Source organism: Dinoponera quadriceps, unplaced genomic scaffold, assembly GCF_001313825.1.
Source record: "Dinoponera quadriceps isolate SergipeBrazil2010 unplaced genomic scaffold, ASM131382v1 scaffold558, whole genome shotgun sequence".
Lineage (NCBI taxonomy): Eukaryota > Metazoa > Arthropoda > Insecta > Hymenoptera > Formicidae > Dinoponera > Dinoponera quadriceps.
The window spans coordinates 741,040-767,411 of NW_014554665.1; the positions used below are offsets into that span (position 1 = coordinate 741,040).

The 26,372-nt window shown below is 39.5% G+C and overlaps 2 protein-coding genes and 1 long non-coding RNA gene across 22 annotated transcripts; 2 read left to right on the forward strand and 1 right to left on the reverse strand.

Moving 5' to 3' along the window:
- Positions 1-144: 144 nt before the first annotated feature.
- LOC106740701 (activating transcription factor 7-interacting protein 1) lies at positions 145-21,166 on the reverse strand. Of its 18 annotated transcripts, none has more exons than XM_014611993.1 (17): positions 21,080-21,166; positions 19,196-19,400; positions 12,604-12,932; positions 10,268-10,381; positions 8,896-10,041; positions 8,035-8,387; positions 7,632-7,892; positions 7,137-7,478; positions 6,832-6,988; positions 6,356-6,540; positions 5,778-5,861; positions 5,610-5,670; positions 5,296-5,441; positions 5,040-5,139; positions 4,072-4,241; positions 3,912-3,990; positions 145-2,836 (listed from the first exon to the last, which is right to left on the reverse strand). In XM_014611993.1, the coding sequence occupies exons 3-17, from the start codon at positions 12,866-12,868 to the stop codon at positions 2,757-2,759; spliced, it is 3,543 nt and encodes a 1,180-aa protein (XP_014467479.1). In that variant the 5' UTR covers positions 12,869-12,932; positions 19,196-19,400; positions 21,080-21,166; the 3' UTR covers positions 145-2,756. The 18 variants fall into 18 exon arrangements, with proteins under 18 accessions (XP_014467479.1, XP_014467475.1, XP_014467489.1 ...); XM_014611989.1 differs by lacking the exon at positions 21,080-21,166 and adding an exon at positions 20,617-20,962; XM_014612003.1 differs by lacking the exon at positions 21,080-21,166 and adding an exon at positions 19,591-19,688 and having other exon boundaries at positions 5,359-5,441.
- LOC106740704 lies at positions 14,127-19,188 on the forward strand. The gene is made up of 4 exons (XR_001374118.1): positions 14,127-14,212; positions 17,860-18,171; positions 18,249-18,487; positions 18,608-19,188. It is a non-coding gene; the product is annotated as an uncharacterized LOC106740704 (long non-coding RNA).
- On the forward strand, positions 21,092-26,145 carry LOC106740703 (striatin-3). 3 transcript variants are annotated; one of them, XM_014612011.1, is made up of 11 exons: positions 21,092-21,868; positions 22,335-22,438; positions 22,869-23,087; positions 23,217-23,376; positions 23,536-23,691; positions 23,773-23,911; positions 24,026-24,153; positions 24,272-24,450; positions 24,566-24,903; positions 25,367-25,678; positions 25,865-26,145. In XM_014612011.1, the coding sequence occupies exons 1-11, from the start codon at positions 21,602-21,604 to the stop codon at positions 26,032-26,034; spliced, it is 2,172 nt and encodes a 723-aa protein (XP_014467497.1). In that variant the 5' UTR covers positions 21,092-21,601; the 3' UTR covers positions 26,035-26,145. The 3 variants fall into 3 exon arrangements, with proteins under 3 accessions (XP_014467497.1, XP_014467496.1, XP_014467495.1); XM_014612010.1 differs by having other exon boundaries at positions 21,093-21,868; positions 23,530-23,691; XM_014612009.1 differs by having other exon boundaries at positions 21,094-21,868; positions 23,217-23,412; positions 23,530-23,691.
- Positions 26,146-26,372: the final 227 nt, after the last annotated feature.

Consider the following 26,372-nt stretch of genomic DNA (forward strand, 5'->3'; position numbering starts at 1 on the left):
GATTCGAAAGTATAACGCAAAAAATCTCGGTATGCGTTTTCTCTCGTTTCTGATTTCATTAAGCAAGGGCCGTCATAGCGGCTACCCCGGAGCCTCGATATCGTGAAATGCGTTTGCATTTACACGAGGAAATTGGCTGAAAAGTTTATTTCTCATACAAGTACAAAACAAGATCGATGTTAATATATTAGTGGATCGCTCGCAGTGTATTCGTGGCATCCTCGAGAAATCTCTCGCTGGCCAATACAAGAACTTCCGGCGAGGCATCTTTAAACGGCACTGAAAAATAGCGGAAACAAGTTGCGAAGAATAACGGTACACGGAGGAAACGGATTTTGCTGGAACAGGAAAATTTCTTTTCCCCGTTTATACGCAGTTACAAATAAAATTCATACATATATATATATATAAAATTTCGCACTACATATCTTTTAAAAAATCAACATATATTTTCGCTATCATTCTCTCTCTCTCTCTCTCTCTCTCTCTCTCTCTCTCTCTCTCTCTCTCTCTAGGTAATTCGACGCCGCAACAGGTCTCACTACAAATAAAAGTAAGAATCATTGTAATAATTATTACAAGTAAAAGTAAAGCTTATCGTAATTTAATAGTATCCTAATTATGCTTTTTGACCTAGATAACACAACGATTTACACATTACGTTAATATTTACATTCACGAGCTCGTCGTACAATACACATCTTGTTTTCACACTTGTTATCCTACAAATATATAGTATTATAAATACATAGTACACCCCGAATTCAAAATTGTATAAAAATTGAGCAAATTATTCAGAACAAGAGACTTTAGTAGAGACTCGTGCAATCATTTGCTGGAAAAAAGACCAGCATCGAGTATCATCACGAGTTTAAGCGCGAATTAAAATAATAATTATACGTAGTTGGCGTTTAATCTTTCGATACGAGAGAACAACGAGTGTGGATATCCATGCGCAGAATGTTTTCTGTTTTCCTGTACATTGTCAACGCTCCCTTCCGTAAGTCTTTGTGTAATATTTTCCATTATTTGAAGATGTTGAGAAACTCGTCAAAACCTTTCGACTAGAATTCTCTGTTCTACGCGCTACGGCTACTTGTTAAATGTAGTAAATCATGAAGAAGTGCAAAACAAAGACATAGCTTGAATGAAGACAATCCCATCGATGTTCGTTAATGTATAGCTGAGAAATCATAACCGTATATAGTTATATTGTAACGTAAATTGTCTATTTTAGAAGAATATACACAGAATCGAGTTAAAAAGGTCACACACAACGATACGTGTATGCAACTACCCGCACCGAGAGGAAAATTATCTAAAAACAAATTTATATTTCTATTGATGGGTTCTTACACGATATTTACTTAAACCTAAATTCACTGTATTTAAATCGAGTATTATTTATTTACTCAGTTTAAATAAAGAGAATTTAAGTAAATATCGTGTAAAGACCCATCGAAGAAATTCGTTTGTTTTTAGATGTTTTTTTCTCAATGCACATAACAATTCTTTCACGCAAACCTTGTGTCAGTTACGCCTGCGAGCTTTGCACAAGACTTGTCTACGTTTTCGTTCGTGAAATATGTCCAGTCATGTGTATATTGTATGCAAATTGACAGGCTACGTGTTATGTTATACACCAGTAAATCTCGTGCAAATTGATTAGCATACTGTTAACATTTTATCGTGATTTAACGGTATATTGACGCAGCTTTTAAGTTGTGCTCGCAAGTCATTTGTTGTACTCGCGCAATCTCACCGCGTGCTTCGATCCTACCCGAGCATTGTTACGTTTTCATATTAAGAGTATCGTGCGCAAATTTTACTAATCATTCGGTGGCTGTATGACGACGCAAAACTAGGATAAAGTTTTGCTTGCGTAGCTGAGCAATCTTGGCGCGTGATTTGCCGGCCATCTACGCGCAAAACGTCTCCTGGCTAATTATGTAGTTGGAAGCATTTATGGGAGTGAAATTCGCGCGATTGGCAACTGTTCAATTTGTATTTTACTTATATTATTTACTTATATTTTATTCTAGATGTTTCTTCTTTAGACTTATTTCACTTATTATTCTTCTGAACAATGAATGCAAAGAATCGCGTTCATTCGTTGATTTGAAACTAACACTTTGCGGTCCGCCGATGATATAGGATACCTTCCAAAGAAGAGACACAATGTAACACAGTGTTGACACAAATGCCTTCTTACGACACAATAAAACACAAATCAACGCAGCTGTAGAGCAGAGTTGAACATTTGTGTCGGTATCATAGCTAGTAACTTTTCAGTAATTTTCATATAATTTTCATATTTGTAGCGTTAAATATATACTGAAGAATCGTTTTCTCTCTTGGGACAATTTCTGTTGTTTTGAAAATTTTCCCATACATGTTCATTATAATAAAATATAAGTTTAGAATGAGATAACAAAATAGTAGTTAAAACTTAACAATATTCATATTTTGCCAAACAGCAAATAATTTTAGTTGAGCAATATAAATAAAAGTTATAATTAACAATAAAATTATTAGCTCTTTTTTTTTTAAGTAGATTTGAAACGCTCCTGGAACGACCAATGACGTTTCAAGTTCCGTAATTGGCTAGTAGAGGCTGAAAATCCCACGGATATCTTAGAATATCTTGATTATTACGATATCCGAAAACGATGTCCGTAGGACGTCCCGCAGATGGAGTGTGCTGTGTGGGGTGTATTCGTGCGTGCATTATCGCCAACTAGCGGCTGTTTCGAAAATCAAGATGTTTCCATCAAACACCCATGCACTGTGTTCAATTGTGCGACACAGTGTTTCTCCGTGTTTCCTTGGAAAGCACCTATGCAGTATCATCGCGTCTTAACCGACGTGGCGGTCCGTTGGACGATATAATGATAGAATATTAATATTAACGATATACACGTACCTATATGATTGAGAATAAATGTGTGGAGCAAAATAAAAGCAAAACATGCTTAGCAACGTGCCAGCAACAATACAAGAAATTGTAAACATGTTAAAATATCGCAATTAAGCGTTAGAAAATGGCGAATATGGGCGACACACGGTTGAAATAGTTAACGAACGAAAGTGCGGAAATGCCAAATAATATAGAATTATATATATATAAGGAGAATTTTCATCGGACGATGTGAAATTATTATATCTTTAGAAATTAGAACAGGCCATTAAGAGCCAAAAACACGGTTGTTAAGTTCGAATATATATTTTAATTTAGAAGGATAAATATGTTTGACAGTATGATGACGCACGCGCCGACATTATCTTCAGAAAACATACAAAATTCCTTACGATCAATTATTAGCACATCACCAAAAAATTATAAACGTGATTTCTTATGGGACGATTGTCATTTACGTAAATTAAATTTATCAACATACTGACGTTTGACTTTGTTTTTCAGCAAGGAAGTAAGTGCCATCTTTGACTGTCTAAAAAACAAGCAAAAAAGTTTAAATTTATTAAGTTCATTGGTGAGAGAAAAGAATGAACTTTACGACGATAAAAACCAAATTGATGCAATTTTAATAAATCCTTTTATACAGATGTTTATGTACAACCGAAAAAGTGCGGCCAAATAAGGGTTTACAGGCTCAGTTTTTCTTGAGTCAGATAGCGCAATAAATTTATAACGCGGACCGCAAAGTGTTAATAGTGCAAAATAAAAAAAATTATTTAAAATATATATGGGAAAGATGGAATACAATGTGTGCCATATATGCTGGTTGTTAGACAGCAGATCATTTTTATCACATTTTATCACACATCGAATTATGCATAAAAGCATAAAAAAAGAAGGGACGCAAAGAGAGATGTGAACTGGATAAAATTTCGAGACTAAATTATGATTGATTTTCTCGCGTTCTCTCGCCTCTCTTACAAAGAGATATTACCAGGTATACTGTATTGTCCCTTTCTGGAATGTGTATCCACCGCTCTGACCGCGAAATAATAATTATTGCCCTCAGAAAACTGTGGAAAGTAATATTATTATTACTCTTATGATATCGGTGAATCTCGGATTAAGCACCGGATATAAAGCAGTAGATTTACCTGAGTTAAGGTGCACGCCATTGGCAACGGCAGTGCTCTAACATCGCCCACTTTCTTCCACAATGACGTGTTTGGTGACACGCCTGTGACTTCTTGATACGCATATAATTGGTAACTGACAATATCAGCATGCTTATCAGTCAGGGGCACGTTCCAGGATAATACTATGCCTGCAACGTGACATTGCTATTGGTGGGGAGTAAAACAGTTTGGACATAGTGAAGTTCAGAGCAGCCGATGGTCCAATGAGGGAAGGGATTAAGTCGAAAATAAGTGCTCCCATTGGACCACTGGCTGCCCGATTCCCGATTTCAGTAAGCCTGTTCGTTTCAGTCGAACTAGGTTGCATTTTTCGCCTTTAGAATAAAACAAATAACTTAGATGAGATCGAAAAGAAAACAAAATTGCAACATTAAGTTCGGCTAAAATAAACAGGCTTAGAGTGCTTTCGGGGAGCGTATTATCAGCACTAAAGCGTCATTCTAGGTGTATCGGTCGCTCTAGTAAGCGATAAAGATAAAACAACGCTTTAGCGCGGATAACGCGCTTCCCGAACATACCCGTAGTGTGTCTATAAACTATTTTGCTCTCTATCGTGGTTATGTTCTAAAATTCACTGCCAACGCTGAAAATCTACAGTTCATGTTACGTTATTACAGATTTTCAACACACTGGCGATGAGTATTTGAACGCAGTCTGGGCAAAAGTAGTAATACTATGATCTATATCTCGTGTAGGTATATATATCGTGTAGGTATAGATCTGTTCTTTATAGCTGAACTGGCTACACCAGTTCTCTTCTTCTCTTTCTTCAAGCAAGTCTTAACTGCATATCTGTCTCTTTTTAAATTCTATAAATGTACAATAGTCCAGCGAAAAAGAACAAATCTGTAACTAACCGCCGAAGGAGAAAAAAAATGAAGACATTAGTGTCGCATTAAAAATTTAAATGAAGAATCGTAATTTACCGTTGGGGACTTTAGACATTTTTAACGACGGAGCAGGCGGTGGAAGTTTCCAGCCAGGAGTAAATGCGTAAGTTGGAGTATCCGGCAATGGTGCAGGATGCTGAAATAAAACGAAATTGTATAATCATGTGTTCGATACATATACATACATATATATATACTGTGATAATGAATTCAGGCGAATTTTTTACGAAATGTAAAAATTTATATAAATCGCTTTAAATCTGAAGAAAAAAATAATTATTTGAAATACTACTTGAACCAAAGTTTTGGATGCGCCAATTCTGAGATTGCGGGAAGGATTGCTTCTGATGTTCACCTTGTTTGCCGGGACATTTGGTACATTTGATACAGCCGGTGTAGTTATTACACGCACAGTGCCATTCGCAATTGTTGAGGTTCCTTTAAAATGAAAAAAAATATATATATAAAATAATAAATGCAAGTACCATATTATAGCGTATTTTTTATACTGTATTTTTGAAGAAATGTGTAGACATGACGTTATTTATTCCCAAGATACGGATAGTTTTGTTAATGTTTTTCCAATAATTCTTATAATTTACTAACCTGTCTTATATGCCACAGTTGGAAACGACGTTGTTACTCTACATGTAGTTATTGGTCGTATCTATTAAAATCAAATTTCTTGTTTTAACGCGAATCAGCGATAAAATTAAGTGATCTTACTGTCATTCGAATAAAGTTGCAAAAATCATAAGTAAACTGTCAATATACCTGACTAGTATTTTGAGCTATTAACAATTGTCTCGTTGTACTACTTTGCATTACATATGCCAGTCTAGGAGGCCCTCCGTTATTCTACAAAAAAAAAAAAGGACTGGATAATATATTGTTACGCTTATTCGTTTTCTAGATTCGCGGAAAAATAAGTCTACTCCGGGTTATATAAAAATAAAGAACGTTTAATGGTTAAATTAGGCACACAGAACAAGCTCGAATTAAATATCGCTTCTGTCTACCATCAGATCGTTTTATCGCCACACGATTCTTGTCCTTCGGTCGTTAAAAATTACCGTCCGGGAGGATCACTCTTCAAATCTTGCCATATTGATCTTATTCGCGTTTCACGAACGCGATCGATCCATCTCGGCGCGGACACAATATTTTTGCGAATCGAACATCAAATACAAATTACATGCAAGTTTCGACATGTTCGCTAAGAAAAAAAAAAAAAAAAAAAAAANTTGTAGTAGCGTAGTAGTAGTTCTGACACGGTCGAAAAATATTTACCACGATACAAACGCAGTATTTGTAGTACTTGTAACAGCCTGACACGGTCGGAAAATATTTACCACGATAGTAGCGGTCGGTGGTGGTTGATTGGGCTGTACCACTCTTATACTAGCCGGTTGTGTTGTAATCGCCACGTTTGTCGGTAACGCTTGTATTACCCTAGGGAAGCATATTGGTTTCGTTGTAGTGACCGTTGACAGTTGCTCGATTAAAGTAGGTGTTGATGTGGCAGTAACTTTCGCAGCTACAATGAGATTCCGCAGATTAAACAAAAGTGCGGGGGGAGTGGAAATTAAAGTTTCTACATTTCTGACCGATATTTATAAGCAGTGAGCTAATTGACCAATCGGATTCATACATTCCAAAAATAAATCGACCGTGGTGGTCGATTAGCTTACTACTTACGTCTCACTACATACTTTACGTCTATTGCAGGCGGTCCTTTACGTATGAACGTAAAGTATAAATACACGCTTTTTCAATACACACATTGCGACAACGTCGTGTTGTGTAGATGCATAAGGCATAAACTTACATTTATTCTTTTCCTCTTCGTCCGTAAGATCGATAAGGTCGCTGCTTCTTGATTTCGTAGTCGCAGTTACCAACGTCGTATTCGGACGATTCACGGATTGATTCTGGATTTTACCATTTACAACGTAAGTCTGCGGCTGAATCTGCTGCTGCTGCGACTACAAGATTTATGCGATTAACTGCAGCTTAGTGTTCGTCGAAAGTTTAATATTATATCATGTAAAAAATATCGCGAAGAAAAAGTGCGACCTGCACGCTATTGTATATAGCTATCGCACTTCGATGCGGATGTCGTTGTAGTTTTACCATATTTCCTGATAAGAGCTGAATGTTAGACTGATTAGGCAGCGTTATCGTCTGCTGCGTGTCCACGGGTTTAGCGACAACCAACGCCGCCGGTGTCACGGTGGAAACAAGAGGCGTAGTTTGCATCGAGCACTGCGAGACCGTGGGAGCGGAAGGTACAACAGTGGACGTTTCGGATCGTCGAGGCGATCTTATTTTGATTCCACGCCTTGGACTTGTATTTACATTCGTATTGTTAGTTGTTGCCAGTTCAGAAGCTGGAGCGCTGGTAGGATTCGGAGCGTTCGTGAGGGGCTTTTGCTGGCTTTGCTGTACCTGCCGCAAATTCTGCATTCCGTGTTCCTATTTGGATAAAGAGCATTCGATCGAAAGTGTCAGTCACAATTGCAAAGATATAACGCGAGAGAGAACTACTCTTCGAATATCCTGCACGAAAATGACGAGTTGAAATACATAGCCTACCGTTACAAGTATATAACTATAAGTTATAAGTACCGTAACAAAGTTGACCTGCAGGCCCACAGATCTGTTGATTTTAATAGGCGTGGCCGTCTTCTCGGGGTTTACACGGCGGTCTAACGCGTTGCGATTCAACACCATCTCGAAATCCTTAACCTGTTTCGTCAACTGCTGCAGCTTTGTTCGCATCGCTTCCTGATTTCTCTCCGATATGCGAGCTTGTTCACGAAGTATCCCGATTTCGCTGCGCATCGTTATCGTCTCCGCGATCTTTTGGATGAGCAACTCTTCCAATTGCTTAAGAAAATTGGCGAAAATTACTCATACAATACGAGCGATTGTTAGTTCAAATGAATTCAGATTTGTTCGAATACAGTGATATATATGTATAACACCGTGTTCGATATTATATCTAATTCTTATATAAATGTTCCGTTACCTCGTTCGTAAGCTTCGGAAATTTATCTTTACCATTCCTTTGGCTGAATTTCTCTACGAAAGAGAGATTCGTGATGTCGTTCGAGCCATTAGTTTTTTCAGAGTTGGGGCTTATTCTCACTTTCTTAACAATACCATTAAAGACAACACCGTCATCGTTCTCCGAAAAATTACGCTTCAATGACGCTGACGATGTAGAAGATACATTCTGACTTGATTTCGAGCTTAATGTTACACTACGTCCTTCGCTATCGCTATCGCTAAAATCACTGTCGCTATTAAGGTACTTCCTTCTAATGATTTCTTCCGCGTTCCTCGCAGTTCTCCGTTTTTGCCGTCCATTGCTCCCTATTTCTGCAATAATAAAGTACAAAATATACGCATATTAAAATATCCACAGTAAAAATATCACAAGCAAAGTGTAATAAATATACTCAGAAATCGATTAGAATATTTCACACATAACAGCAAAAAACAAACTGTAGATACAATTTGTCTAAAAAAAAATCTATATCTCTTTTTGAGAAACTCAGTTAACATCGATAGAATTAAGTAATTTTAAAACGAAATACCTTATAGTAACTCTTAAAATTTTGTTATATTTTTATGTATCACAAATATACATGAACGTCGAAATGTCTTGTCGTAATATTCAATTTACAAAACTTTTTGCACGAAACTAACGTTGTTTTATGAGTCATCCACATAAATTTGCCTATAGATATGCACTAAACGTTACAGATTGTTGATTATGGACTGCCAAAGATCTTTATCATGTTCTTTTTTTCATTTTCTTTCCTGTCTCAATCCTTTGCTACAGATACTGATACAATGCGCCACACTTTCATAAAATATTCCCTACCTTGTTTATTTTCTTCATTAATACGATCTTGTACCGCACTAATATCTAAGATCTCAGTTCTTTTCAATCGTTTCCTTCTCTGAACGATTGTGCCGGTATTATTACTTTTATTCTCATTATCTTCCACATTAACTGGTGTTAATGAGGTGGATTTTGTCGACGTAGTATTATTATCTGTTATTTCGCTTATGGGTTTATTAACGTCACGATCTTCATTCGTCATTTCTGCCTTGTCTATTGCATCATTCTGAGTTTCTGTTAACGCAATAGTTATTTCTTGTTGTATGAGCGTGTCTATTGATTGCGTCTTTGGTGTGTTTGCACTTCGAGTTACACTTTCATGTTCTAAGTTTTCCGTCTTAACTTTACTTTTGCTAGAATATTTAAAAGATGAAGAAGTGTCTTCAGAGCTATCGGTTTTGATTGTATCTGTAGAATCGTGATCATCTTTAATCTCAGTCAGCGGTCCTTTTTGAGTAATAGTTTCCTCATTGTCAATTAATATTGTTAAAGTATCATTGGGTTGGTCGGGAATAACTGTAGTTGTTGACATTTCGACATTACAAATCCTACTCTTAATTTTGGCAGAACATATAAGCTCATCATAATCATCCGCAGTATTCAAGTTATTTAACCCGCAAGTATCTACAGAATCTTTTTCGTCATATTTGTTGATTGTTGCTTTTAGTTTATCCTCACTGTCGTTTGTTAGCTCTACATTTTGACAACTAGTTGTCTCTGCAAGATTGTCGACAGGTAAACGATCATTATCTGATATATTTTCCTCGAGTTCTTGCTTTTCACATACATTGCCCTCTTCGATAATTTTTACATTTTTATCTTTAGCAGAATTAAAAGTATATTTTATCACACTGTTGTTGTCTTCTTTTTGAAAATTGTCATTTAATATTTGAATTTCAACGATACTTTTATCATTATTAACGTGATTTAAATGCATTTTGCTTTCCGTATTGTTAGCAACTTGGAAAATTTCGTCACTTTTTACTTTGTCACATATATTCAACGTGTATTTTTCACTAGACTTAGTTACAGTTGTGCTGTCTTCCAAATTATGTTCATTATGCATTAATTTGTTTTCTGATGTACATTCTGAGGGTAATGCTGAATTTTCCTGAAGATTTATTGCTGTAACAAATTTTAATGTTACAGTGTGAAGCTGTCGATTTCTTCTTTGTATCTTCAAAGTGAGAAATAATTCATGCAACATATATCATGTATATAAGAAGCGATTACATATATATATAAGTCCATTTTAAAAGTCCTCTTTATTTTTTATGCATGTCACACAGGAGAAGAATATAAATAAGCTATTATTATTCATATATAAATTTGTCAATCGTCAAAGTATTACCTGAATTAGACTGCTTCGGTGTTAGTTTCTTGCTGCCAGACTTCATTTCTTCTTCCACAACCTGTTGTGGAGCAGAGCTTGAAGTTTCTTCTGTAATTATATCTTTAGATGGTTCTGCGAACAAAATGGCAATATACGCATGTACTATATATTATTTTTAAAAATCAGATACTTCGATAAAAGATTTTTAATTTATTTAGTTTATTTAGTGTTTTTCACAAGTGTATTTTTACATTTTACCACCTTCAAGCATAGCCAGGATTTCAGTCAGGGGGCAGAACAAAATCTTCACACAAATATTATTATTTATTTCACGCGCATCTGTGGAAGTAGATTCTTCTTACATAACTGAAATACGTCCAAATCATTGCAGACGATGCAGGCACTGACGTCGGTGGTGAAATTCAGAAATGTGTCGATTACATTCATTTTCACAAAGCATTGCTAATACTTTTGCCATTGGCTTTTAATTACAAAACATGTATTGTAGATTTCTTGTGGAATGTAGATTGTAATGTCAGTTACATTTCTTTTATTTTCATAGTATTTAATTGTTTCTTCTTGCCAGAATTTCCCAGAGAGGGAGGGGGAGGGAGAAAACGTCCCCTGTCCTACCCTGGCTATGTCCATGACCATCTTTTTTCTACATAAACATAATTACTTTAATCCAAATTGCATTCTGCTGAATTGATCATAAAGCGATATACACCTACAGAGTGTGCCTGTTAAATAATGAGATTATATTATGAGAAAACACACAAATATATATATTTCGAAATTTTTATTACGAGAAATATTTTTTTTACTTTCAATATGGCACGTTTCCTATATTTCACACAAGGTTGAGACCTTTTCTGCATATTAAAAGCGCGCTGAAATTGCTGCACTAGACATCTTTAAGTTGAATGATCGCGATGCGTTGGATGTCGCTAATGTCGCCGAAACACTTTTTCTTTTATGACATATTTATTTTCAAGAACAGAAGAAACGTCTATCAGCGCCAAATTGAGCGAATAGTGTTGATGTTGTGATCACATGTAGAAACATAAAATTACCGTGTATATCAATACACAGTATAAAAATATTTTATGGAAAATATGAATTAAATAAAATGTTTCACTGATTTTAAAGTCTAAATGCTCCTTTTGAGTTTTATATCAAATATCTTTATTTCTGTAATTTTTTTAAACACCATTTTACCAGCTTTTCAAAATTACCGGGTCAATTTACTGTCAGATCGGGTAATTTTCATCTCTGGTCACATAAATAATACAATTTGGAAGTAAGAAACTGCTTCACATTCGATGCACAGTGCACAGTGTTCGTATCGTCCAGCAGTATTCAGCTCTTCTTTCGAAACTGCTTCCTGATGCGGCGCATGCGCGTGTGGAAACGTTCCATTATTCCTAAATAATAGCGACTGTCTACTGCGGTACTTTTGGATACGAATTCAAAATAGATAACTCCAATCGCATAAAAAAAACGATCAGCATTATCTCGACATACAATTCGGGCAACTTGACTCCTTTTTGCCGCGAGAATTTGTTACGCATCGCTCTATGCTTTGCCCAAAGTCATATTGAAAACAGCAAATATCATCATCAATACGTTATTGAAACGTAAATAAAAAAGGTCGACAAAATGGCGTCGTGCAACTCAATGCAACTCTCGTTATTCAGTCGTCGGACGACGCAGCACTAATTTCGAACAAACTTTTTTCTGCTTCCAACATTTACTTAGCCGTCTCATTGGAGATTTCAAGTTGAGTAAATGGTGTAATGCTCATTCACTTCTTTTGCATCACATCGTACGAACTTTCTTCAAGTTTTCATCTGCTCAGTGAGCAGAAACCGATCAACCTGGGCGGAATTCATCCTCCAGTAATTTTCTACCTTCCATGATACGTCCGTATCATCGAAAGGAGTACAAACGATTCAGACAGCCATCCATAATTGGTTTTTATATGTTAATATATATATATATATGCGTATATTTTATGGCAAATATTTTAACATGTGCAACGAAAGCGTTGCTTCTTAGACGGCGGCGGTAAAATCAAAAACACCGAAAGTACGGCACGCCCACGTATGGGAAAGAGCACGCTCTAGCGGTCACAACTTTAATTATACATTTGGTTAAACTCTTACTTGCGGAGTCTTTAGAAGCGATGAGCCTCATTATTTAACGGGCACACACACACATACACGATGTACGTGCAACAAAAAATCGTCGAGAAATTAATTAATAATATCCTCGACGTGTATATATATATATATATCTATATATATATATATATATATATATATATATGATACATCGAAATTATAACTACATACCGGGAATTTTATTTGGCGCCTTAAATTCCGAAACATTCGTTTGGTTTTTCGTAATATCTTCCTGTTCAGGGTCCTCGTCGTCGGATAGCCTTAATCGCAAACTGTCATCGGACAGCGCATCCTCATCTTCACCATCTTCTTCCGCGCCGAACAATAATTCATCTTTCTCCTTCAACAATTCATCGGTGTTAGTCTCGTCGATGCACGAGACTGCGGAATTAGAATTCGTATCATGCACCGATTCATTCTGTACAGCTTCCATCATGATGAAATTGTACAATAAAATCTCACGGCACTTCCTTTAACTCGTCAATCAAATGTTTCCCAATCTACAAGTAAATAAAGACTACCTTTAAAATTAATGCGCATGCGCGATTGCAAGAGTCACAAGAGTGTCTGAACATGTAATTTCGCACAATATGTACTCGCATTGCATTTATGATTTCATATGATATGATATGATATGATACGTTAAAAAGTAAAACGGACTAATATACGATATGAAGAAAGTGTGATACGAAACGCACGAGCGTATATCGACGAAGAGCAAGAAGGAGGATGAAAAAGACGAAAGAGGAGCCTCAGAAACGTGTTCATTGGCGCCGAAAACGGACATGTGTTCAAAATTATCCCCCCCCCCCCGCCCCCCACTCTTCTCTCGCAGCGTACACATGGTCAACGCTCTCTCTATCCTTCCTACCTCCGAGAGTGCTCATTTTTCCCGCGAGGCAGCATTATTTTTTTTTATTAAACGTTTCAACGACTATTTTTATCGTCCTTGATTCGTGCGACGATCAATCTGGTATAGGGATTACCTACACTACGGAAAATATCCCTATCGTCCTTCGACGCCTACTATACCACACACACACTCACACAACGAACGCACGCGCCCACGCGCGCACGTCTCTCTCATTCTGGATCGATGCCCACCGTGCGAGGTCACCACTTTGTTGGATGTGTGCTCGACAGTATAAATTCGACGCGTTCCCGAAGAAAACGGCGGAGTTTTCGGTTTTTCGGTGAGCCACTGACGAGCGTGCTGCACGGGCCGTCACACAGATCGTTCGCGGGCATGGAGCTGGATCGGGCCCCTTTATTCAAAGGCCCGCTGGCCCATTGGCACATCGAAGCAAAAGATGGCGGTCTGAAGATGCATTCTCCATGACGGTTGTGACGATTTTTCGCGTTCGTTCGTCGTCTCGTTTCATTTCTTTTTTCAAACTCTCGTCAGCCCGACGTACTCAACGGTCCCCCCGCGAATCATCAACAACGCAAATTGATCGCGGTGCATTCGACCTCAACGACATCGACGAGAAAGAGAGAGAGGGAGATCGAGATCTGTTTATTGCACGTTTATGTGGCGTTCACTCAGCGAAATCGGGTAATTCGAATGGAAATAAGGGAAGGAGAAACGTTGTACGTATCGCGCATCGAGAATCGAGGAGAGAAAAAGAGAGAGAGAGAGAGAGAGAGAGACGCCACCGGATTCGCTCGCGGAGGAGTGTGAAAGCCCGCTCCGTCAACGTCCACGGACGGAGTCGTTACGAAACGGCACTCGGGATCGCAAATTACGGAACGGCGGCGGACGTGTATCGTTTACCAGCGAGTAAGTCTTCTTACAAGATCGCGGGATCTTCAAATATATCGCGGACGGACGACACGCGAATTAAAGGTACCGCGCGATCCGTGTGACCTCCGTGTAGTACGTCGTCGACGGGACGGGTTTGAGCGCATCGAGCGCGAGGCACACTACATTTAGGCCCCGACGATTCGTTGCCGAAGATGGCCGAGTACGTACGAAGTGTCGGAAAATGCCGGCAGAAATCGACGTAGCGCGCGCAGTGCGCGACCGCCGGGGAACACCTTTGTTCCCTCCGGCGAGCGAGGATCTAGAATCGCATCGGCGATCATTAGATCCCGCAAAAGATCCCGCGCGAGAGAGATCGGGCTTGGTGCGCGGGAGCGCGATAAATGGACGGAATCATAATTCGCGATCGGCCCTCCCATTTCACCATCTTCGCCGCTGTGGCAATCCGACCTTCCGATTTCTCAGCGTTCCTTCTTCGTTCAAATTATTCATTTCGCACGGGATATTAAACGGGCGTTTGACCGCCGATCAGACGTGCCTTATCGATTGTACCAGTTTTTCCCGGGTGTTGCTTACGCGCATGCACGATTATTTCATGTCACGAATCAATCAAATCCACTATATATATACTTATATATATATATATATATATATATATATACATATACGGTATGTTCCTCTTTTAAATCGGGCCCAGTTTTGCGATCGATATATTTTTCGATATATATTTTGATTATTCAATGTTATTAATGCGGCCTTTACTTGTGTGGTGTGTATATATATACATATATGTATAATCCTCGCATCGCGAATTCGTTTTATTGAGCGGCTGATGAACAGCGCCCCCCACCCTTTTTGCCCGATGAACCAATGGCAAGCTCGGCTTGTGTGCAGAAGCAGCAATAACTGCTACTATAGTGGGAGAAATGGCACAGCTCTCTTTGTCGCGTGTTGCAAAACGATCGATTTTGTTGCCTCGCTTCGATCTTAAATCGGATGCCCAGCAGCGGTATGAACTCTCCACTTTCGATCTCGAGAAACGGTCGAAGATCAATTTCCACTCGGTTTGCTCATCAACGCACTCGGTTTGCGCGCTCAATAAATTACCGAGGCCGACGTGTAAACATTTTCATATCTATCGACCTAATAAAACAATAAATTTTCACACAACGTTGTGAATCAATAACGATTCGCATATGTAACCAAGATTGATTGAATTGCCGACTCTTAATTATGAACGGATAATTTACTTCGCTTATGAATTCATCCAAATGCAATTTATATTAAAATTATTATTAAAACACTTGCGTATTTTGAGTATACACGATTATCGGTGGGATTTCAGGATCCATGAAACAGACTCGTTGCTGCAGTTGTTAAATTACGTCACGTTATAGATCAATGTCACGAGCGGAAAAATTAATTAAAAGTATCGAAAATAAGTTTTACAGTCAACAATTATTTTTCTCCTGAATTGTCTTCGTCATTTCATTAGCGAAACTCAAAAGGCGGGGCTAACTGATCAGTTAACAAGTTGAAAATACGCGAGACGGAGACCTCTCCTCATGTTACGGTTCACTGATAAGATCATAAAAATAACGTGTATCTGCAATATAGTATATAAATATTCATGATTAATGTAATAAGGAGAAAAAAAGTACATCCAAAGATGTACGTCTAATGTGACGAAGATGGCGCCTCTGACTCAAACATTTGCCGTACTCTAACCTTCAAGTTACAACCTAACTTAATCATGCCCGATTTGTTAATATTTTCGCTTTTGTGTTATTTTTTCGTAATGTTGCGACATTAACGGTCATTGGGACCTCAGACTACGGCCCTGCTATTTTACGCTGCGAACGGCTGTTTTTCTTAACGGAAGAACCAATAAAACAATTTACCTGCAATCTACTAAATTTCGTGTTTTACCAGGAGACCCGACGTTCCAAACACTCACGGCCGCAGTGGTGGAAGAGCACGTGAAAAAAAGATAGCACTAATGTCTGCCATTTTTCTATTTCAAGCGGAAGCTTTTGAAACTTTACCGGTTTTTTTAAGTTTTATCGTTAATGAATCGTGATAACGGACGCGGATGTCTGCGAATCGCGTGCACGCTTGTGTGTTTTTCGTTTATTCCTAACGTCAGCGTGGAAAAGTGAACGGTCTCACTAATACAATGATGCGCGCGATACAGACAGGTTTGGTCTAAACGCGGCCGGTGATTGGACGAACACTCAAGTAGCTACGCTACTCTGAACTACTACACAAACCTAACACTTTGGAACATATAATCGCGAATATAATTATAGATTTCTACCGGTTTTGTACGAACTTTTTTGCTGTAATGATGCTGTAATGTTTCGAGCAACAACGTCAAATATAATGATACACATTGTTTCGCAAAAAGAGATTTATTCAAAAATTTTTTCAATTTTCGACTATTTAATTAATATATTTAATGTTTACATGAAATATATAATCAAATGTAAGCAAACAAGTAATTCAAGGAACTCAAACTTGCAATAAGTGACATTCGAAAAATTGCACATACAAACTACAACAAATTAATAGATATAATTTATAATTAAAGGTAGATTAACATACATTAAGAACTTAAAAGCCTTAGAGATGTGTAAATATATTTAATCACAGTTTGTGTTTCTTAGATGACAGGTCAATTGAACAAGCAGCGCCATCTGCTTTTAGTTTAATGAAATAAATCGATTATGAAAAAAATATAATTAAATCATGCAAAATTATGTTTTTCATTTTGCTACGTGTATATGTGTACATTTTGATTATAATTCTTTTGGAAAAAAGGTATCGAGATAAGCCGATCGATTATAATCTTATATGTAGTTCGTTTCACATGCAAGAAAACTCGTTTTCAACTGTAAAAAAAATGTAACATCGTTAAGAAATTTATCATTACATGTACCAATGTTTACGAAAAATTAAATATAATACATTTTTTTGAAAAATCAATAAATTCCCCATTCTAATTGTATATCCATATGAATGTAAAAACGTATTCGTAAATTTACGATAAAGCACAATTAGTTCTTATGATTCAAATAAAACCGTATTCTACATTTAATGTATCCGAATCGACCGGCCGCATTAAGATGTTAAGTCATTATGGACAAACGGCAAAACACGTAATTTACAGTGTTTAACAACAAAAATCTTAGAAGACTATTGAGATGTATTCAATAATGATATTGTTTAATAATAATCGGCTAGATCTACTTAGAGAAAACATCATTATGTCAATATATATACATATATATATATATATACATACGTATATGTGTGTGTGTGTGTGTATATGGAATTGTTGTGAATGTGTGTTATTGATTTCTGATACTAATACTGCGATACGAGCCAATTGCATTTTATGCACGACAAGGAATTTCTTGCCGATCTAAAATTAATCGCGAGCTAGGCAGTGAAACGTAGTTCGCAAAAAACAACAACAAAATGGCGTAGGACGATATATAAAATGGTGTCTTTTGTCAGGTGGAACCGTCTCTATGGCAACGGCACATCCCCGAGAAAATTTGGGCCTTAAGGCCCAATTCTGAGACATTTTGTTCATTATATAATTAATTGCGTCGTTCCTTTCGAAAAAGTGAGGTTATGCCATGTTACGTTGTAATGTCTAGGTTATGTCAGAATGGCTTCGTTGCTGGGCAACAAAACCCAAACTAGAGATACGTGACCTCCGGAAAACAAAACTACCAAATAGATCGAAATTTTTAAATGAGAAAATGCCATTCTCATCGAGCACCGTGTAGCAATTCCGACAAAACGATCGTTGGCACTAACGACTGGGGACCTATGATGAGGTTCCCTTGAGTGTGATCCCGTGCAGATCCCAGCCCCAGTATAAGAGTATTACAATGATGCCAATTAATAAACTTACGTTACGGTATTGTGTGGACAGACTTAGGAGGCGGTGGTGCATACACTCCTCGGTACGTGAAAACGGGTTATATTTGCGAATAATGTTCAGAGAAACGGAAAGATATCTCACGTTTTGATATCCCACCAGCGAGTAACTGCAACAGCGCAAACTAAACAAGCGAGTCGCGCCAGGTTGCCAGTTCTACACCAGGCAGACACTCCCCACCCACTTTGTTCTCGGCGTCAACTTCGGAAACGGCGACGAAATTATAAGGAACCACGGAGACATGACGGGTTCGAAGGCTACGTTAAACGATACGATGAAGTGAAAATTACCGTAACTCGGAAATAATCGGTGTAACAACGACATATGTAAAAGTTATCGACGTACGTATGGTATCTATACGTTGTATCTCGTCGCGGCGCGCATGCGCGTTACGCTTAAATTCTCGGACTAATAATTTTAGCTCAACCGGCATTTGTCTTTTTTTTTTTCTTTCTTTTCAGCGAGAAGTTCACGTCGCGAGATTATTCTTCCCGTTGCTGCTAACGCATGAACTTCCGACGCGTACGAGGCGGTCGTTAACGCGAATTTCGTAAGTATCCTGAGATATTAACGCGAGGGCAGTGTGCATAGTGATGAGCTCAACATGTCGCCTCATCGGATACGAAAGTAACGACTCACCCTGGCTATTGTCTGAAAATTTCGAATTCCGGGAAGCCCCGGATAGCCCCTTTTGAATACTTCCTCAATAGTGCATCTCATCATTTCGAAGAACGTTCATACTTCATCAATACAAAACAAACACACGTGCAGCTATGTGATGACTAGACGGTTTCGTCATACACTTATTATCAGTATGTCAACTTTCAAGAACGTCAAAATTGTTGAGACACATCTCGATATTCCCAATTTTTTCCTCAACTTCCGAGAATCTTTGATTTCGAATAATGTATTCAATGCCACCTGGATCGTCGCACGAAGTCGAGCGGTTCGAAATCACCTCGCGATAGAAGTACTCATCATTCATACATCTACCGTTATCGCGCGATCAGTATAAGCATCATTACGCAGAACTCATAGTAGCTACTTACGAAATATGTTGACATAGTGCTGCCATTTGACACCGGCACTTCGTGGTTAAGCTACTACTCATACGATGAATGTATCGTCTACAACGATACAACGGTGTCATGTTTCGATGAAAAAGCTTCGAAACCGTTGCCTGCTACCGCCGTGTTTTTCTGCTTACGGTAGTAGTGCGGTCGCCGTCATGTGTTACGGGTCTCGTCGTTGCATCTGCGTAATGTAAGTATTTCTGTTACCTTAATGAAATTGTCACGTTTACGTAATGTATGTTTCGTGCCAATTGTGTCCAGTCACTTCGTGTCATTTCTGACGTGCGCAAACAATATTGTAATACCTTGACAAAAATTGAGACAATAAAGTAACGTTTGAAATACAACGATGACTATTTCCTTATACTCACTGTGTAAATTTCTTTTACTCCTGACTTGTTTTGCCGCAAAATTCAGCGAGTGTGATTAAACGATCGATTAATTAATCGACTAACGAGACAATCTACAGCTGTACGCAAATTAAATAAAATAATTGTAAATCGAAATGCGTTAGGAGTTTTATTAGAAAGATATGTAAATGCTGGAGATGTTACGTTGTTTTGTGGAATTGGGTGCACATTCATTATGTATACATGTAACACGTATACATAACCCAACCAACAGCAAGTAGCACAACTGTTGGTTATAATTTTCCACTCAACAGTGTAAATGCAATATAATACGAGTGTTATATTGATTGCACTTAGATCGTTGAGTGGGAAATTACAACTAACAGTTATATAATGTTACTTGATGTTTGTTTGAGAACAGACTGGAAACAACGATTGTATTGCCCGTTACAATTTTCGAGTAAGCGGAAGAATGTTATTGTTTATTGCATACTTTGTATCTTGGATCGTTGAAATCGATACCGAACGATTCGCGGTGCGTGTACACCTGCTGGCGCAATTACGAACTTAGAATGTCGAGCATCCCAAGCGTAACGACATTTACAGGCCTTTCCGACGTGTAGGTGAAGTGACCTTTCCATTTACGGAAATAACTTTTCATTTTACTTCAAACATGTAAAAATAGTAATGTGATGTATCACACAAAATGTGTGGAATCGAGACATTATCCGCCGCGGCATCGCGAAAAATCTGGAAGAGTCGAGCTACGTGTTATTTTGCGCACACTTCGACATCGTTTCAAACCCTACTAAGAGAGCGATCCTGATCAATTTTCTCGCGAGATCTCGGACGACATGATCATCACGTTACAAGCGTCGCAGATGCAACGAATAACGAGTGAGTTTTACCATCCCTCTGTAAATCACACGACGAAGCGTCCAATGTGTAAAAGTCTTGCTCGAAGAATTTTAACCAACCAATCAACTCCTTGTCGGAAATAGTTCGACCGGTATTTTGACGAAGACTGTACACAGCGGGGAAGGATACCTTTGAATGGCCAGGATCTGCGCGTGCGTCGCGACAAGCCGCACATTTCAAACACGAAGGTGTCATCTCGGTATAAATTAGCACCAGAGAGGGAAGAAGAGAGAGAGAGCGAGTCGGTCGGTCGGTCAGTCAATATTGTCACTTGATTGCGGGACGAAGCGTCACTCGGCCGGCGGACGATTTAGTTGTTCGTCGGATCAAAATCCGTCGATCGTTGTGACGCAACGGGGCGACGCGCGAGCACGGTGATCTTAGGCTCGGTACACAGGGCGCGCTCCCGCCACGCGCGCCAACATCACGATTATTGGTCCACAGTCGGAGATCGCGGATGAATGAAGAAGCGGGAGTCTGCGCGCGTCGGAACGGCCCGGTAACTAGACTAGGATGGGCCAATAAAAGGCGAGGTGAAGCGTATAATGCGTCGCGACTAGCAGGAAAACAAACGGGTCTCTCCGGACCTTACGGGCAGTCGCGCGAAGTGAATGTCGCGATCGGTGTGATCTCTCGACGACAGGGGTCGGATCGTGCTTGATTCCGTGGCGGACGATGCACGAGCTCGCCGCGGCTGGCATGCCGCGTGATAACTTTCACCCGTTGACTCGTTGAGCAGCCGCGCGGACGAGACGGACGGACGGGCCGCTGACGACGCAGTAATAGAGAGGAAACAACGATCCACCGCGCGATTCCGCCTCCTTCGCTTTTTTCCGGAAGAGAGCATCGCGCGGCGCGCACAGCACACGCACACACACGCACACACATAGCAGCACACGGGTGCCGAGCGTTCGCGCAGCGACGGGGTGTTGCGGATTTTTTCTTTCCCTCTCGCGCGCGAGAGAGACTCGCACACACGCGGACGCGTCCGCATGCGTAATAATTGTCTCCTTTTCCGACTCGCCCGATCGAAATACATTGTCCGACCGGAGGAGCGCTCTCGGTGTACTCGGCGAAGAAAGGGAAGTTGCTGTAATGGCCGCCGTGTCATGAAATGAAGGTGCCGAGCCAGTTTTGTGGTGCCACAATGGAGGATAGCTGCAGCCCCGCGTCCCAGAATCACAACGGCCAGTTGTCCGGCGGCGCGAACGTCTCCCTCGTGAACAAAACGATCCAGGGCAGTGACAATGGCAGCAACGGCGACGCCAAGGATCAACGGCCGCAGTACTCGATGCCTGGTATCCTGCACTTCATTCAGCACGAGTGGGCCCGCTTCGAGCTCGAGAGGTCCCAGTGGGAGCTGGACAGGGCGGAATTTCAGGTATGACCCCGAGCTGTTCGTGCGTGCTTGTCGCGGGCTGTGCGCGAGCGAGCGCGCGACGATTGTCCGCCTTGCGTGTCATCTCAGCTGTCATGTGACAGAAGGATGAAGGAACATGTAAAGTCCCGACGGGCACTGGCTCTGAGTCAGTGCGTGTATCCGCGACACGGTTGTAGCAGTGCGAATAATCTTACCGCTTGAATCTACGACTCCGTTTGTAGAAATACTGTTTCTCATCCAACAAGCTGTCCAAAGTACAACGAGTATGCCTTTTCTTTTGCTGCTCGAGCTGTTTGACTGAACGTACTGACGGAGGATATTGTTTATATATATGGTAGAATACGAGTCGCAATTACATGTATATATATAACAGTCCCTGATGCGATATTTGATAGAAATATCAGTGTCATTGTGAGATGATGACTAAATGATGACAATTAATTGGACTTGGTATTTTGTTACATAGGCTAGGATAGCTTTTCTTCAAGGCGAGAGAAAAGGACAGGAGAATCTGAAGAATGATCTAGTGAGGCGAATAAAAATGTTAGAGTACGCACTTAAGCAAGAAAGGTAAATAATAAATCAATAACTGCTTATTTATTATATAGCGATTTTATATAGAACGGATAATATTCTTGCCATCTTTCTCGGAGATAAAGTGTTTGAATCTTGAATTACACACAAGATTAAAGTATATTCAATAATTTGTCATTCTTGTATGTACATGTTAATGTCAATTTGTTTGAGAAGTTATATAATTATACTTTCTTGTGTTTGTTTGAGAAAGGAGTGTATTAGAATATTATCTTTTTATAAGGTGTATTTTCTAAATTTGTCTGAATGCAAAGTGAACTTTATTGAAATTTGTTATCAGAGTTGCTATATTCAGATTAAATGTCAATATTATTTTATTGGATCGACTATATTTGATATTATAATCTTTACGATTATTATCTATGATCTGTTGATCTCACTCTAATGCTTCTTGTAATTTGTACAGAGCAAGGTATCATAAATTAAAATATGGTACCGACTTGGTAATGCAAGGAGATGTTAAACCACCTCTTTACGAAGAAGGTACCACATGCAATGTCTCTGAAAGTGGTGGTGGTGGTGGAGGAGGAACAGGAGGAGGGGGAGGAGAAGGTGGAGACGGAGAAGCTTCATTTACATCTGTCAGTAACGTTAGTTGGAGACAAGGTCGTCAACTTCTAAGGCAGTATGTAAAACATGTTTTAATTTCGGAGATGTTGCCCTTAGAATTGTTGGTGGCAGTTTCCTTCGTGATCTAGTCAATAATTTGTACCAAACTTTACCAGGATGTAAAAGAATCCATGTCTTATTATAGATATTTACAAGAGATTGGGTACACCGACACAATAATAGATGTACGGTCGAATAGAGTACGATCACTGCTTGGTTTAAATAATAATACAGACTCAGATGAAATGAATACTCCAGCATTAAATGGAAATGAAGGGACGCAGAACAGACAAGAATCATCCGATGTAAGTCTTGTGCTTCGGGGGAAGCATCCGAAAAAGGTAGAGATTAATGAACGTGTTTACATTTTGCTGTCAATTTAAAACTCAGTCGAGGAATTTAAGTCGTGCCAGTGACTTGTTACAATTTTGTTTATACATTTGTGTGCTCTGTTTTAGCAACAGCCGTCTTCTATAGCAGAAGCAATGATATTAGACACTGAAGCAGCTGTTATAGCGAATTTCGAATTTTTGGGACATACAGATATGGATATGGAAGAGGAGGAGGGAGATGGAGAGGATGAAATTTATGATGCGAATACGGATACCAAACCAAATAAAGTAACGTTCATTATCGTCTTGCGTCTTTCAGCACGATATTGCTATCACTCTTTGCTAACGTGATCTCCATCTATTTTACAGGCATCTATCCCCCTTCTTGCGGAAGATGTCGATACAGATGCAGAGGCAGAAGAAGTATTAAACGAATTAAATCTCCTCACAGAAATTGAGGAATCGCCACCCGGCTCTATTCATCTGGAAATGAATTCTTCAAAGTGGGGTTAGTAAATCCCTGTTAATTCTGTACGTTTTAAGATACAATATAGACCTCGGTAATAGATATTTTGTAACATTGCCATATTTTACAATCACGATAATCCAACGATGCCTGTAGATTTATTACACAGAGGATTACAACAAGATCCAAGACGCCCAAATAATAAAGAGGGTGGTGACTCCACACTGGAATTAGGAGAATTAGAACAATTATGTGTTAACAATGATGCAGAAATATCGTACGATGTAAGTCTTAAATACTTCCCCCGTGTTTCAATCGAGTCGCTCTCTCGACTCGCTCAAGTTGCAACTCATTAATGTGTTGTCGACGTGTTATTTTTCATTTTTTTTTTTCTTGTAACAGATGGTTTCCACCACGAAAGAAACCTTCAGAAAAACATGGAACGCAAAATATACGTTGCGTTCGCATTTTGACGCTGTCAGGGCACTCGTCTTCCATCCCACAGATCCGGTTCTCATCACCGCAAGCGATGATCACACACTGAAGTTGTGGAATCTTCATAAGACTGTACCGGCAAAAAAGTAAAGATCCGAGTCTTGATTGATGCTATAAAAATATTCATCATTGATATAAAAATCTCGTTCAATGATACTATGTGATATCGTCGTCCTTATCTGCATTTTGTTATTTTTTCAGGTCAGCTTCATTAGATGTAGAACCACTTTACACATTCAGATCACACACCGGACCGGTGTTGTGTCTAGCCATGTGTAGCGCGGGCAACCGATGTTACAGCGGTGGTTTGGATGGCATGATCCATTGTTGGACGCTACCATCGGCCAACATCGATCCGTACGACTCGTACGAACCAAGTGTCCTTAGTCACACGTTAAAGGGGCACACAAATGCCGTCTGGGGCTTGAGCATGTATCACCTACGTCCCACTATGTTGTCGTTTAGTGCGGACGGAACTGTAAAATTATGGGCGCCGCAGGCACCAGTACCTCTTCTCAATACGTATGTCTCGGATCAAGGTGAGCAGACGTTATCCAACACGTGCGAATTGAAATCTCGACGCACTCGATGCGAGAATAATGAATGAGTTCAGAATTGGACAGTGACGTACGAAGATAACAAGTTTTCATTCGAAATTAAATTGATCGGTCAATGATAGAGAATTTCCTTGTTTAACATCATCCTGCCGGGATTTATATTCGAGTAAAATTCAATTCGTGAATACGTTCGGTTCCCCGAGCACGTTTATAAGATAGATACGTAAGGTAGGGTGAATTAAAATTTACTCGAGCAATGCCCAACTCACACGATCAGTAGCCAATTATAATGCCAATTAAAATAACACGAGAATTGTCTCAAGTTCGCAGAGCTTTATCTAGCGAATGTCGATTGGCTGTCGATTTCCTGTGTCATACGGCCCGTACGCGTTTGCAATGCTGTTGCGATCCTTCCGGCACTTACCTCCTCTTCTTTCCTTTATAGACGGCATACCGACCTCGGTCGACTTCATCAGGGATGAGCCGCACAAGCTAGTCGTGGCTTACGAGGGAGCTTGCGTGGTGTTTGACACCGAGACCGGCGCGATCGTGGCGCGACTCGAGGCAAACGAGACGAAAGGCGTGAATCGCGTTGTAGCACACCCAACGTTACCGCTTGTCGTGGCCGCGCACGAGGACCGGCACATCCGATTTTACGATCACCGGTCGGCTACTCTCGCCCACGCGATGGTAGCACACTTGGACGCAGTTACTAGTCTTGCTGTAGATCCTCATGGTCTATACTTACTTTCAGGAAGTAAGTGTAAAAAAAAAATTACGACATGCAATAGTTAGCGGATCGATCGACGAGCAGATCAATACCATCGGTAGATGGTCGCACAATTTGCTTGAGTCTCGGGTCTGAATCTCAATTTTTTATGCGTAACGCAAAAGATGGTACCGCCTGTGCATCTCTTCTAATTCGCTACTCGTTATTGCGCAGGTCATGATTGCAGTATAAGATTATGGAATATGGACAACAAGACTTGTGTTCAGGAGATAACAGCGCATAGGAAGAAGTTCGACGAAAGTATTCTAGACGTAGCGTTCCACCCGTCACGACCGTTTATAGCAAGCGCAGGCGCCGACGCTCTCGCCAAAGTGTTTGTGTGAATTGTAAATCGAGATACACTCACATCAAAATAATGGTTTCTACTATTATATCAAACGGAGCAGTTTTTGTACTCGTATTTTTTTTCTAGATAGCCTTAACTTTTATGTGTCCACACTTCCAATTTCGTTGTAAACTCTCTCTCTCCCTCTCTCTCTCTCTCTCTCTCTCTCTCTCTCTCTCTCTCNTCTCTCTCTCTCTCTCTCTCTCTCTCTCTCTCTCTCTCTCTCTCTCTGATCGTTCTCCTCTCTTTTCTACCGTTTATTTTACGAGAAAGGTTTATAAGGAAATCAAATCGCGATCGTGTGTAGGTATTCATAAAGGTAAAAAAGAAAAGTTT

Bases quoted from the DNA above. Each gene is read 5' to 3' on its own strand.
- LOC106740701 (XM_014611993.1), bottom strand. From the start codon at position 12,868: ATGATGGAAGCTGTACAGAATGAATCGGTGCATGATACGAATTCTAAT. The intron at 6,989-7,136 runs GTAAAACTACAA...TAAATCTTGTAG, and splicing joins AGCTCTTATCAGGAAATATG to TCGCAGCAGCAGCAGATTCA. The intron at 5,671-5,777 runs GTATATTGACAG...TGATTTTAATAG, and splicing joins TAGCTCAAAATACTAGTCAG to ATACGACCAATAACTACATG.
- LOC106740703 (XM_014612009.1), top strand. From the start codon at position 21,602: ATGAAGGTGCCGAGCCAGTTTTGTGGTGCCACAATGGAGGATAGCTGC. The intron at 22,439-22,868 runs GTAAATAATAAA...TAATTTGTACAG, and splicing joins TACGCACTTAAGCAAGAAAG to AGCAAGGTATCATAAATTAA. The intron at 24,451-24,565 runs GTAAAGATCCGA...TTATTTTTTCAG, and splicing joins AAGACTGTACCGGCAAAAAA to GTCAGCTTCATTAGATGTAG.